Source organism: Pongo abelii, chromosome X (genome assembly GCF_028885655.2).
Source record: "Pongo abelii isolate AG06213 chromosome X, NHGRI_mPonAbe1-v2.0_pri, whole genome shotgun sequence".
In the NCBI taxonomy this organism is placed as follows: domain Eukaryota; kingdom Metazoa; phylum Chordata; class Mammalia; order Primates; family Hominidae; genus Pongo; species Pongo abelii.
Window position 1 is genome coordinate 89815708 of NC_072008.2, and position 14728 is coordinate 89830435.

The 14728-nt window shown below is 33.6% G+C and overlaps 1 protein-coding gene across 6 annotated transcripts in view; it reads right to left on the bottom strand.

Annotated features, from left to right (window-relative positions):
• Nucleotides 1-1589: 1589 nt before the first annotated feature.
• Nucleotides 1590-14728, bottom strand: part of HDX (highly divergent homeobox) — a 188735-nt gene continuing 175596 nt past the window's right edge. For 4 of the 6 annotated variants that reach the window (XM_002831850.6, XM_054544794.2, XM_054544793.2 and 1 more), the window contains 2 exons: nucleotides 9865-9987; nucleotides 4892-5710 (listed from right to left, as the gene is read on the bottom strand). In XM_002831850.6, the coding sequence (XP_002831896.2) occupies nucleotides 5585-5710; nucleotides 9865-9987 (249 nt within the window). In that variant the 3' untranslated portion in view covers nucleotides 4892-5584. Of the gene's footprint in view, nucleotides 4737-4891; nucleotides 5711-9864; nucleotides 9988-14728 lie in introns of those variants that run through there. The other 2 variants (XR_008518111.2, XM_054544792.2) reach the window with 2 other exon arrangements.

Sequence of the window (14728 nt, forward strand, 5' to 3'; positions counted from 1 at the left end):
CATAGAGAGTAGGATCGTTACCAGAAGCTGGGAAGGGTAGTGGTGGGTGGGGGGCGGGATGTGGTAGGTGGGAATGGTTAACCAGTACAAAAAATAAATAATTAGATATAATAAATAAGACCTACTATTTGATAGCACAATAGGGTGACATAGTTAATAATATCTTAATTGTATGTTTTAAAATAACATAAAGTGTAATTGGATTGTTTGTAACTCAAAGGATAAATGCTTGAGGGGATAGATATCTCATTTTCCATGATGTGCTTATTTCACACTGCAAGCCTGTATCATAACATGTCCTGTATCCCTTAAATACACACACCTACTGTGTACCAACAATAATTCAAAAAATAAAAAAATGCGAAAAATAACCTCAGATAAAAAAATGCTTAAAAACAAGCAAACAAAGAAAAACCAAAAAAAAACCAAGAAAAACAAAAACAAAAAATGCTTTCCCCCTCTGAGTCCAAATGTAATTGGGGGGAAATATCTTGTGACAAATTCACATGGGAAAATGTTCTCAATACATTTTTAAGAGAAAAAGCAGGACACATATCTGCATATTCAGCACAATTCCAGTTTTGTAAATATATATTTGAGAACATAATATGCGGAAGAAATGACTGGAATGAAATATTCTAAAATGTAATAATGATTCTTACTGGGTGATGGGATTACAAGTGGTTCTGTTTTTTAATATATTTTCTACATTTTCAAAAATTTCTGCAATGAATATTTATTACTTTTATAAAGAAATATAAACAAACATGTGAAACTTCTTTAGTTGCATTTGATGTGAAAAATATCATTCGATCTTATGGACATACTCATCCACTGACTTGTCTTTTAAATAGACTTGCAATGATACTCATTCACTTATCTAAAATAAAATGATTTCACCATCTTAAGTCAATAATTTTGCAGATCTGAGAAAGACTTCAGTCATTTGAGATGCACATGTGTATGTGATTCACTCCTTGCAATGTTCTTGAAAATTTACCAACTGGGAAGAAAAACTGCTGTTATGCTATTTAAAACATACCACTTGCCCTTTCGTATTCCTTCCCCACTAGTTAGGTAACATGAAGAGTTTTAATTGGTAAAAGGCTTTGACAAGGCATGGACATATTTCACACAAATTAAAAGCATGCTCAAGTCGTTTTGAAGAGAACCAGGAAAAGTTAGATGCAACATCGCCACATTAAAATAAAACAAACAAAAAAACCTCTTGTAAAAATAACACTTTGTTATACTGTGGCAATTTACTTGCTGATGTTACCATTTAAATATAATATCCTGGACATATTTGTTGTCTATTACAAAATATTCACTTTATTCCATTGGTATTGGAGTTAAGTAAAGTCAGTTAAGGACGGTACACATGTCAGCTTGGAAATCAACTCAGTTTTCACGTGAGTACTCCATTTTCTCCCTTCTTTGACACCCAACACCTTATTATTCTCATTTTTCATTTTATCAGAACCGTATTTCGGGGAGAAAATAATCCACTTTAAAAGGGGAAAGTGCTTACAACACAAAGGCTTATAAAAATAAATATTAAAATAAAGAAATAGATGTCTATTAGTTGGAAATCATTTATTGCCTCTATAAAAGTTTAAATAAAAACTCTACAAAAATTCACATTACAGTCTGATGTGGTTTTAAGGTGACAGTATATTTCAGAGGTAGTACTAGTAAAATCAGATGCAGGATTGCTAAAATTAATTACTTAACAAGTTAATGCAAAATAAAATTTCAGTGTGGAGCAATATACACTCAGTATATATTTTAATGAAACAATTTTAATTATATTTGCATGAAAATATCACTTTACTCTTTTTTCCCCCTAGCAAATCTGCTCTTAATCAAAGTTTGTTTTCAGCAATGGTGTGTTGACCATAGGTTCACAAGTTAGTAGCCTCCTTGATTATAGCATTACAGAGCATAGCTTGGTGAAGAGCATGATACAGTGCTGTCTGCCAAGGAAAATACCAACTTCAAAGAGAAATCTACCCATTTACCTAACATTTAGATACAGTGGTACTGATAACTCCCTTAAAAAGCTAACCTATCACATGTTTGCATGTTTAAGATCTGAATGAAAATCTAATATATTAAAATAGTAGACAATATTTCTGGAATAACACAACTGTAATACGGAATAAGGGCAGGAGTTAAAGTTTTCAGAATGTCTTTTAAAAATGATCACAAAATAGTTGTCTGAAAGGAAGAAACTATCCCTTGGAAATGGGCTGAATCCAATTCCCACCACCCCCACCAAAAAAGGCAACAAAGTCAATTTTAGAGCCCAGAATTATTTTAAATTAACCACTTATGTTTTCTCCTACAAACTTACAGACTGCTGAATATGAAAGTGCCTCACAATAGATGTTGCTGTCTTTGGAGAAATGGCTTCTTTGACATCTTTTGAGGTCTTGGTCGAATAAAGAGTACAGGGTATAATTGGGTCTCAGCCTTTTCTTCTCCAACAATAACAAACATTTCTATCACATGCTTGCAATGGCAATACAAAAATCCTGCTGTTGATAACTGACCTTACACAAAACATCCCCAGTTTCCATGAAGAGGCCAATTTTCTTTTAGGGTTTTCTTTGCATGTGCTAATTTGCCTATTCTCCAGAGCAATTGCAATTCTCATTTTCTTGTGAATAAGTTTAGCTTGGCTGAAAAGAAGAAAATACCTTCCTTTCTTTTCACATGTACACATTTTGGAAGGTAAGTGCTCTTACATACACATTTCTGGCTTAAAAACTGCTTGGCTATTCTAAGCTTAAAGTAGACATAGAAATGTAGTTGAAAGAAAAAAAGAAGTTTTTTGTTGTTGTTGTTGTTTTTATTTTTTGTTTTTTTCCACATTGGCTTCTGTCTCCCTGAGAGAGCCTTCAGATAGTAAGGTCTGTTTTAATACTCTCAAAGCCCTAAAGAAAGAAACACTGGTTAGTTAATTTTTATCCCCAGCCATGAAGATGTCCACAAGAGTAATTATAAGCTGATAATTTTTCCTGCTTTAACATATCTCAAAACCAACTCCTATCTACATATGTAAAAAATATATTTTCTTCATAACAACTTTTCAAAGCTTGACCTTGACATCTTTTTCAAAGTCTACCATGCATAATTTCAATCTGGCAATTATGATTCTTTTTCTATAGATAGAGGTATTTCCTTCAGTTCCTGCTACAGAAGAGCCACATTTCATTTTAGAAGTGTTTTAATTCCAGTGATGGTGAAGAAAAATATTCTGGTGCTGAAACACAAATTTCAAGACAAAAGGAGTTCTAAATGTATTGTTATGATTTATATAGTTTCTATTTTGATGAAACTTTAAACAAAGACAAAAAGATCATCTATGCTTTCTCTCAAAATTGTAGACTAGGAATCCTTCTAAGAGTCACACCTAGCAGAACCTTAAATCTATTAAAAATTCTACTTAAATATGGTTTATTAATATCATAGAAGATGTTAACAAGAAATAATTATTTGTGAAGTTTACAGCTTGCTGAGAAATCCAATGTCCAGCACAGTGTCTTCTCTATAGCAGGAGCTCAACAAGTATTTTTCGATTTAGTGACTAATGGCTGATGTGTGACAAATAAAATCTATAGTGTTAAAAGCTATAGGAGAGAATATACCTATACTTAATTTGCAATGAGAACCAAATAAGAAGGGGCTTAAATTGAAGCAGAAGTAATTATATTTGAAAGATAATGACTACGAATCAGACCCTAGGAGAGACTTGAAGACTTGGAATTTGTTCATGCTACTTAAGAAGTGGTTTCTAACTTCGTTGTATATGGGGGCGACTCTTCATCTCATGGAGGAATTGGTGTGACTGGTACATTTAATCATAATATCTGAGGTTCCGTTACTCTCTGCTGCTTTCTCTGAATGGAATTTGACTTGTCAGCAAGAAAAACTAACCATTGTTTGCAAAACTCCATATGGCTCAAGGAAGCATATCTGAACACTGAAATAATCCTACTAACAAAGGGACCATATCAGTAGTATGGCAGCAATATAAACAAATAAGTGACAAAATGAAAGACTATCAGTGGGACCTTACCTATTTGTGTGTGTGGGAGGATGGGACACTTCAAGGGTAAAGACAGTTATGACTGCCTTTCTGTGTTCATAAGTTAGTATTAGTAAATTTCAAGATCAAATTTAGCTCTAATTACAAATTTTTAAAAATATCTGAATACCTACTAGGTACCAACAAAAATTAAAAACAAATTGGAAACAGAAACTTGATGACTGAAACAGCCATCCAGCTACTTCATTAATCTTTTAGGTATAGATAGTAATTTAACCATGCAACACAATTGCACACTGCCAAGTCACAAATATATGACACTGTGGGCTTAGGGAGAAACTGACATTTTTTCTTCTATGGGTCTTGGTAATACCATCTGGTACTCCAGAAAGGAAGAACTGCAAAGAACAGTCTACAGTGTGTTGCCATCTGGTACCTACTAATAGAAAACTGGGTAGCTTGCCCATTTTAGGTGTGTACTCATAGAATAGTATTCATGGAATTCAGAAGGCTGTGATTTACAACCAAAGTAGTATAACTCTTTTTGAATACTATCCTTGGCTGATGGCTCTGTACAGGCCTCATATGGAAATGAGGTAAATTTTGTGGCAAAGCTGAATGACTAAATTTTTAAAAAATCTCAGCAGCTTACCTTGACTTCCTGTTTCATAACATGTAAGAACTAAAAAAGAATTATAAAGATGGTGATAAATTTAAAATATTTGTGTAACACTTCATCTAACCCAGTTATACAAATTTACTACTGGAATGTCAATCGTATCAATACTTGTCATTTGTAGTAATGAAGAATCCCCATCAAGACTAATTTTGACAACATTTTGTTTCTGTACACTTCGTAATTTATTTGACTTTATGTTGGTTAAATTACCTTTCCATTGTGCTTCCCCACCCCCACACAAATATTTGGGTTAGATAATAGAAGAACACCAGCAATTTACAATTACATACCTGTAATCATTTCAATTTTCAATCATTAGTTTAAGTAGAGTTTTCATAGGGGTTGAAAACTAAATCAGAGAACTGATTAAATAATGAGTTAAATAATTTTTTAAAGTTTTGTTTTAAATGTTCAGTCCACTTTCCTGAGAAAAAGTGTACGTGGATGATAGGAAAAGGAGAGAAGAAGAAAGAAGATGTAATGGCTACAAAGACAAGACTAATCAAGCTGTAGCAACTTGATAAGCAATGCTGAAATGTCTTTAGTTATTTTGTCTCTGGTTAGAAATTAGACATAATGAATTTCAGGGTTAAACTGCTGAAACTTAAATATAATTTTTTTCCAGAGTTCCATCAGTTAAAAAAATACTCTCTCAAACAATGCTTTTAAATTTCACCTACATTTTTTTTGCACTGTAGCCATTATATCTTGTACATTCTTCACAGAGTATATCCGTTTCAACAATGTGTTTTCCCAACTAAAGAATACCAGGGCAACAGAATGCAGTTATCTTGAAATGCACACCTGTTACGAAGCCAAAAGGCTGTATCATATATTCCCTCCAACTGAAATCACAAACTTTCTGAGACATTTTTCTCTGACAAAGAAGATACACTGAATGAGGTATCATCAGGCTCCAGCGAGGCATGATTGAAATCCATTTCTTCTAATTCAGGAGGTAAATCTGACAGCAGTGCCTGAATAAAAAAAATAATATTTTTGGATTAGTATGTGGATAGATTGTTTCCAATTTTATGTTAATAGTTGTAGTCCTCTCATGGTGAATTATCCTTATGGATTTAAAGAATAATTTATATTTCAGGATCTTAGACAATACCTTACCTAAAAGAAAAATTCTTCATACATTATTCAGAAAGTAACAAAATTCTAGATGTTGAAAGTGTGACTTGTGTAGAGTGGAACCTGTACAAAGGGGATATTAGGAGGGAAATGAGCAACTCTTCTGAAACAAGTGCTTTGAAGTGTTTGAGGTTAGTGATTTTCATACTAGTTTTGAGTGTGCATTGATCACTATTTAAGGGATTTAAAATTGCGTTCTTTGTTAAAATATTCATGCCAGTTATGCTGTCCTTTGTAGAAGATTGCATTTAACAAAGTACTATTTTGTTCTTCAGTGGGAGAAAGAACTTAGTAGTTAGGAAAAACCTTCAGCTATTTTACGTTAGACTAAATTTTAACAACTTGAAAAGACCAAGTAATTTTATTTTTTCTTTCCTAAGGCTATGTTCATACCTACAGATGGCCAAGCACCCACCAGGGCACAGCTGAATCAGTGGATCTATCTGTAGTAATGATCTGGAGGGCTACTCATTTCTCTGCTTGAGTAATAAGGATAATCCAATAATGATGAACTAAGCTTTGTCATGGTCTAATTGTTTTATCTGAAGTTGTAGAACATGCACCCATACTAAAGAAATAAATTATTAATCAAGTTTTACGCAGCTGACAATGCTAATGTTCACTTGACCATGAGGAATTTTGAACTTAATGATTGATTCGCTGCTTCCAATACTAAGAATAATGTAGCATATCTGGCAATTTTTAGACAGTATTACTTGTAATGTGGGCTTTGGGTGCAGTGGTAAATAAGGACCAAGGGAACAGGAAGAAATGAAAGCTTGTCACTAGCCAATTAAGGAACAGAAAGGGCATGTTGGAGAATATATGAAATCCACTGTTGAAACTCATTCTCTTTATTAAAATAAGTGGCAGCTGCAAATCCTATACTTCTTGCCTTGTAGCACAGGGGCAAGATCAAAACATTCTCATTTTTATCAGGCTATGTAAGGGAAGACTAATCCCTATCTGGCAGACTAGCTGTTATTATTTATTTTATAAAATTGAATTTCTCATTAATTTATTGCTGGAACTGAGAGTATATACACAGTAAACTAACTTAAAGGTAATGCATGCTTTCTAAGTGGCTAGATTGCAGTAATAGGACACGGAGCCATTTTCTCCTAGAAAAGTGTTTTACCACTAACCCAATCCCAGTGCAATGGGGTCTTTTCTGATATTGGCTGATCAGTCTATATGAAATACATCACTGGATTTAACTCACTTTGCAATTCTGAAGATGCCATATTAAAGACGAGAAAGTGTTCAAATTAACATTCACTGAACATGTTCTTAGAGTCAGAAAGTCAAGAGAATAAGATTTCATGATATTCTAATTTCTAATTTCTAGTGGGGAGATTACAAATCAAAGAAGCATTATTATTTATTTCTTTGTTACTGCATTATAAGTAGTTGACTGAGTAAAATGAGTGCAGTAAAAAAATATAAAAATTTTAATATCTGAGGCAGCATAGGGCACAACTAATACATGTGGTCCACTTTAAAATTCTTCTTTCAATATCTTACTAGATTTGCAACTGAAAAACATCTTTGGATTATAACAATTGTTGGAACTGCCTTTTTCACAGATACTAACGTGAATACAATTAACTTTCTTTATTACAAATGTTTCATAAATGACAACTATCCTCAGGGTCTGACCTACTGTCATTTTTCCCAAGAGATTAAAGCATTTTCCATATGCTCAGATCCATAACACTTATTCTAGACCCTATGGTATGAATATCAAGTTTTGTAGTATTAATCATTCTTATCCCACTTGCAAAGTGGAGAAATTGAAGTTCAAGAAACGCAATTGATCTGGCTAGGAACGCACAGTGAATTATCAGGGGAAGCAAGACCATAGCAAATGACTAAGTATAATGCTGAAAATATTACTTTGATTTTAAAGTGGCTATTGATTTAAACAACAACAACAACAAAATCTTTGGATAATCTAGTGTTTCAGTCAGAGAGTATCACATTTTGTAAACCCTGGACTACTTCAATGGTCCAAAATATTCTGTGGACCACACATCTCACTCAACTTACACAAATCAAGATTAATGGAAGAAAACTGAAGATTTTTTTAAAAATTAAAAACCAGTGACATGTGGTTGTCTTTTATTAGGTAGAATAAAAATTAACTCCTTCCAGAAATAAACCTATAAATATTTCACGATGTAAAGATCAGTAGTTTAAGCGATTACCTAGATAACTTTTTTGGACTACTATTCGTGTCTTCTATATTTTGTGACCATATTCTGAGATTCATTATACTCATTCTTAATTATACAAATTAGTAGTTTCTATTTGGTGCTGATTATACTGGCTATGAAGTTCACTACAATTTTCGATTCATGTTCTCTTTGAGCCAACTTTTGTCCATATACTAATTTATTAGTCTTTAATCAGAGGGAAAGAAGAGGAAGAGAAAAATAAAAATGCACATTAATTACATTTGTTATTGGTCTTGGGAAAAGAACCAAACCAGGAATGAGGTTAGAATTAGAAAATAAAATGGGGTCTGTGTACTATTCCTAGATGTCAAGAGGCACAGAAACTTGCTAGTTACTTGGCCATATAACTCTCAATTCACAACCATGCTATGACTTTCAAAACAAGAGCCACACTTCAAGTTATTCCTCTGCTTGTACCTAATTTTGTTTATTCACAGTTATTTAAAACTTACAGTAGTCTTGGGACTAGGTTCAAAACTACCTCGGCTATTCATTTAAAATCTGCATTTTAGGTTTCTAAAAAATAAACACATTTTCAGTATGTCGTGGAATATACATAACTCACATAATAAACCAATATGCTTAAATTAAGCTGGCAAAGGTAAATGAAAGCTACTGTCTTGAGATGTCTGTGTGTGTGACAGGGTATATAGGGAGTAAAATTCATAAAACTTGACACATAATATACATGCTGGTTTGAGCCTCATGAGTAAATTCATTAGTTTCAATTTTGTGGTTCAGCACTTCAGTAAAATATATAAAGGCTATTTCTTGGAAAAAAAAAAAGGGAGGCTTATGGGATGCTATGGCTTTAATCTTTTTCCTTAGGGATGTCTGAGATGGGCTATATACATGCTGTCTTTCTTTGATATAAGAGATGAATATTTGTACTCCTGACATTCCTTGATGAATAAAAACCTCTGAGACTGTTTCCTAAACAAGGGTTACCTATGTCTCACACTACTCCTATAGAACTGTGACAAGGAATCAGCATAATGACATATAGCTCAAATGAAAATTTGGTATAATTTAATATTACATGGTACATTTATTATAATTCTATAGTTTTTAACAGGCTTAACAAATTATTATATAGATTTCACATGAATGAATGAGACACAAAATGTAATTTGGGAGGAACTGGTAAACAAAAACCCACATCAACATGCAAAAGACAATACATTTCATCTTTGAAGTCAAAAATTCAAATACTCAAATACTTAAATTGGGAAAAGTAAGTGATGCACTGTGGAAACAAAGAATTTCACAAAGTAATTTCATATTTTCTTAGTGATGAGCAACACATTACAGAATAGAAGATGTCCAAACATCTGTGAACTGTAGTGGAGGTTGGCAGGAAATTAAGATCCAGAAGAGAGGCAAAGAAATGCTTTAACTCTTTCATTCACAAAAGGTCCCAAAATATGTGCCTCTCTAGTTAGGGTAGCCTAGTTTCTATCAACATTTTCAGAAATTTCTTTGAAATTAATTTTAAAATTATTTTCCTCACCTAAAGACTAACCTGAAATTAAAAGCATATTAATCAATTATTTTGATTTTCCACTGAAGGAGCACACAAAATCTGAGCACCTATTCTCAAGAAAGCTGTTTTGCAAAGGTCATGAAATAACAAATATTTCCTCCATGCCAAGCAGAAACGAAGTATAAAAATGAAAATATATGAAGAACCCAAGTGTGACATACCATTTTTTGACTTGATACATTGCAGCTTACTAGTCTTTCCTGGGACCTACCTGCTGTTGTTCCTTATCATCAGCTTTCATTGCTAATATCAAGCTTCTAACAAAAGTCTGAAGTTTAAAGTATTTTTGCTTTTGAATCTCTAGCTCATTTTCAATGAATTTGACTTCTTCATTCTGAAAGAGAAAATATTAAATGATACAATTACCTTATGTAAACCTAGGACTGTACATGTTTGATGCACAATGAAATTCTAAAAAACCATCAAATTAGAAGGACAATAAAGAAAACAAAATGTTAACATAAAGGAATACAAAGCATGGAAGAAAATGATCCTGTTAGTCACAGGATGCCTTTTAAGCAAATCACTTATAGAAAACAATTTATAAAATCAAAAACCAATCCAATAAGTTCCAGTAAGAGAAAAACCAAAAAACAGCTTCCTTCTTGGAAAGACCCCTCCTATATCAAGCCTAATTGGCATTCAGATTAAGATTAAGAATAGAGGCTGGGTGCGTGGCTCACACCTGTAATCCCAGCACTTTGGGAGGCCGAGGCGGGTGGATCACCTTAGGTCAGGAGTTTGAGACCAGCCTGGCCAACATGGTGAAACTCCATCTCTACTAAAAATACAAAAATTAGTAGGGCATGGTGGTGTGTGCCTGTAGTCCAAGCTACTCAGGAGGCTGAGGCAGAAGAATCACTTGAACCTTGGAGGTGGGCAGAGGTTGCAGTGAGCAGAGATCACGCTGCTGCCCTCCAGCCTGGGCAACAAGAGTGAGACTGTCTCAAAAAAAAAAAAAAAAAAAAAAAAAAAAAAAAAAAAAAAAAAAGATTAGGAATAGATAGAGTCCAATTAACCCAAAGAGCAATAGCAGACAGAGTAATGTTGAATTTGCCATTCAGAAAGCCAACTACTCAGAACTTAAATGGTTAATTTGCACCAAGAAGAGCCTGAAATTACTAAGATTGTCTTAAGTTCTTTGCTGAGCCTCCACAGATTAAGTAGGAGTCTGTTATTCCAAGAAATCTGAAAATGTACCACTGTGTACTATTGGTGTAAGAATCAGTTACTCTTCACTATTTTTGCTAGTTGTATAGGTAAAACAATTGGACTAATATTTGGGAGTATTCTAGTGCCAGGTCTACTGATAACTGTAAACTTGGGTGGGAGACTCTCTTTACTCATCAGTAAAATGGTTATTATACTGGTAATCCCTGACAGTTCTAGCTTTGAGGGCTATAACACTCAAATAAGATAATGGCCATGAAAGTGCTCTGAATAGATTTACTATGAAAGCCACAGTAATCAAGAAAGGATGGTATTGCATAAGGGTAGACATATCAACCAATGGAAGAAAATAGAGAGACCAGAAATAAATCCCCACAAAAATGGTCGATTGATTTTCAACAAAGGTGCTGAGGTCACCCAATAGATAAAGAAAGTATTGTCTTTCAATAAACAGTGGTTAAACAAATGTAAATCCACATGCAAAAAAAAAAATGATCAGCCCTTACCTCACATCATAGACAAAGTGTAACAAGACATGGATCATAGACCTAAAACTAAAATGCATAATAAAACTGAAACTTTTAGAGGAAAACAGAGGAGAAAATCTTTGTTATCTTAGGTTAGGCAAAAAGTTTCTTAAATAGAACACAAAAATTATGGAACTTTAAAAAAAAGAAAACTTTTATTTTAATTTATTTAGTTAAATCAATTTTATTTATTTATTTTTTATTTATAAAACAGGGACTTGCTCTGTTGCCCATACTGGAGTGCAGTGGTACAATCATAGCTCACGGCAACCTTGAACTACTGTGCTCAAGGGATCCTCTCACCTCAGTAACTAGACTACAGGTATGCACCACCATCCGTGGCTAATTATTTTTTAACTTTTTTGTAGAAATGGGGTCTCCTTATTTTGCCCAGGCTGATCTTGAACTCCTGGTCTCAAGCGATCCTCCCACATCAGTCTCCCAAAGTGTTGGTATTACGGGGATGCATTATTGTGCCTAGCCTGAAGAAAGACCTATTTTATAAAATGAGGTCAGGAGTTTTAAACCAGCCTGGGTAACATAGCAAAACCCTGTCTCTACCAAAAAAACATATATATATATAGCCTGACATGGTATGGTGTGGTGGCATGCAGCTATTGTCCCAGCTATTCAGGAGGCTGAAGCAAGAGGACTGCTTGAGCCCAAGAGTTTGAGGTTGTGGTGAGCCATGATCATACCACTGCACTTCAGCTTGGGTGACAGTGAGACCCTATGTCAACAAACAAAACAAAACAATACAAAAAACAACTCTGTTCTTTAAAATATATTGTAAAGAAAATAAAAATAAAACCACATATTGGGAGAAAATATTTTCAAACCATACATCTGACAAAGGACTTGGATTTAGAATACATGAAGAACTGTTACAACTCAATTATGAGATGAGCCACAAAGTAAAAAGCAAAATATTTGAACACACTCTTCATCAAATAAGGTATCTGAATGACCAATACGCACGTCAAAATATGCTTAATATCATTTGTCCTTAAAGAAATACAGATTCAAACCCCAAAGAGATACTACTACTGACATATTACGATAGTTAAAGAGATTGACAGTACCAAGTGCTGACAAGAATGTGGAGCAATTAGAAGTCTCATACATGTTGACAAAAGGTGTCAACCTCTATAAAATCCTTGAAGAGACTGATTCTGAGCCAAATATGAGTGACCAATGGCCTGTAACACAACCCTCAGGAGATCTTGAGAAATGTGCCCAAGGTGGTTGGGCCACCACTTGATTTTATACATTTTAGAAAGACACAAGGCATAAATCTATATTTGTAAGTTGTTCATTGGTTTGGTTCAGAGAGGAGGGACAACTGGAAGCAGAGGCTTCCAGGTCAAACACAGATTCAAAGATATTCTCATTGGAAATTTCTTGAAAGAGTTATCAACAGAAAGGAACGTCTGAGTTATGATTAGGGGTTGTGGAGACCAAGGTTTTATCTTGCAGATGAAGGCTCCAGGTACTAGGCTTCAGAGAGAATAGATTGTAAGTGTTTCTTATCAGACTTCAAGAATCTGTTTTATCAGTAATTCCAAATGGGAGGAAGATATAATGAGGCATGGCCAGCTTGCCCTTCCCATCATGGCCTGAACTAATTTTTCAGGTTAACTTTGGAATGCCCTTGGCCAAGAGCGGGGGTTCATTCAGATGGTTGAGGGACTTACAATTTTATTTTTGGTTTATTAATACATACATTATTGGTGAAAGTGTAAAATGGTATAGCTACTTTGGAAAATATTTTGGCAGTTTCTTATGAAATTCAACATAATCTTTCTTAACGTAAGACTCAGCAATCCTACTTTGAGGTATTTACCCAAGATAAATGAAAACACATGTCGTAAAAAGACTTATGCATCAATATTCATAGCAGGTTTATTTATAATAGTCCCAAACCAGAAGCAGTTCAAGACTTCATTAGCAGGTGAATAAACAAATTATGGTGGTGTTTACACAACTATGTCCACCTGTCAAAACTCATTTAACTGTATACTTAAGAAGATGAATTTTATTGTATGAAAATTATGCATCAATTAACCTGATTAAAAATAAAGTCTATCCCAAAGGGGAGAAATAAAACCTTTTCCTTCTGTCTGACGGACACTTTGTATCCTCTGACCATCATTCCCTTATTTCCCAACCTCCCACAAACCCTTGGTAACCACCATTCTACTCTCTGCTTGTTTGAATTTGATTGTTTTTGATTGTGCACATTAAGTGAGAACGTGGTGGGAGTCTTTTTGTTCCTGGCTTATTTCATTTAGCATAATGTTCTCCAATTCTCTCCATGTTTTTTCAAACAACAAAGTATTTTTTATATGCTGAATTGTATGAATGGTGAATATGGTAAATAATAATAATATATTGTACATTTCAAAATCACCATGAGAAAATTTGAAATGTTTTCACCACAAAATATGGTATCTGTGGTGGTGGATATGTTATGTAGTTTGATTTAATTAATCCACTTGGTATTCATAAATCATAACAGCATTTTGTACCCTATAAATATACACAACTCTTACTTGTCATTTTACAATTAAAAAGTAAAAATTATTCTAAAAAAAATCAGCCAGTTACCATTTCAAAAAACATGAAAGTAGGCTATGACTATTCTTTGCATCTGGCAAACTGGTCTCAAAATCATAGCAGGACTTTTAACAGCATTTGTTCAAAAAACCAAATTAAAGTATATTAAAATTAATTGGTTATATGGATATTTTTGTTGTTTCAATTGAGAGGATGGTGTAGTATTTATCATATTCAATCTATTAACTTGTTTACTATATCATTTATTTTTTCAGCTTAGTTAAAAACTTTTTTTACCTGAACATGCTCCTGTCATAATATATTTTACTAATTTTAAGCCTTTGCTTTATTAGTATTCATTGTTGGAGCAGTAGTATTAGTAAAGTGCTGACCAGGAAGTCGTTTCTAATACAGGAGATATACGTTATCATTATAGTAGTATCTGGTTTGAATGCACAGTCCTTCTTAGCTGCATTCAAGTGTATTAGGAAACATTGATTCACATTTGCAAAAGTCATGAAGCATCTTTTGGTATGCAGACTTCTAACTCTTCATGCAAATATTTCTCCTCCTCAGTATTTATGCAATGTTTGAAAAATATAAACAGCTTTAAGATAATTTAATATTGCAGACATTTTCTTCACAGAGCTGCTTTGCAAGCCTATTAAATGCTTCCTAGATAACAGGCAGTAATTTATGTGTACTTTCAAGATTTTCTAAGTAAATCAATGCTTGTGAGAGGAACTAGTATCATAACATCAGTTACTGAATATCATAAAACAAGATCTATCTTATTTTTATTGTTGTTAAAACCCTACCTAC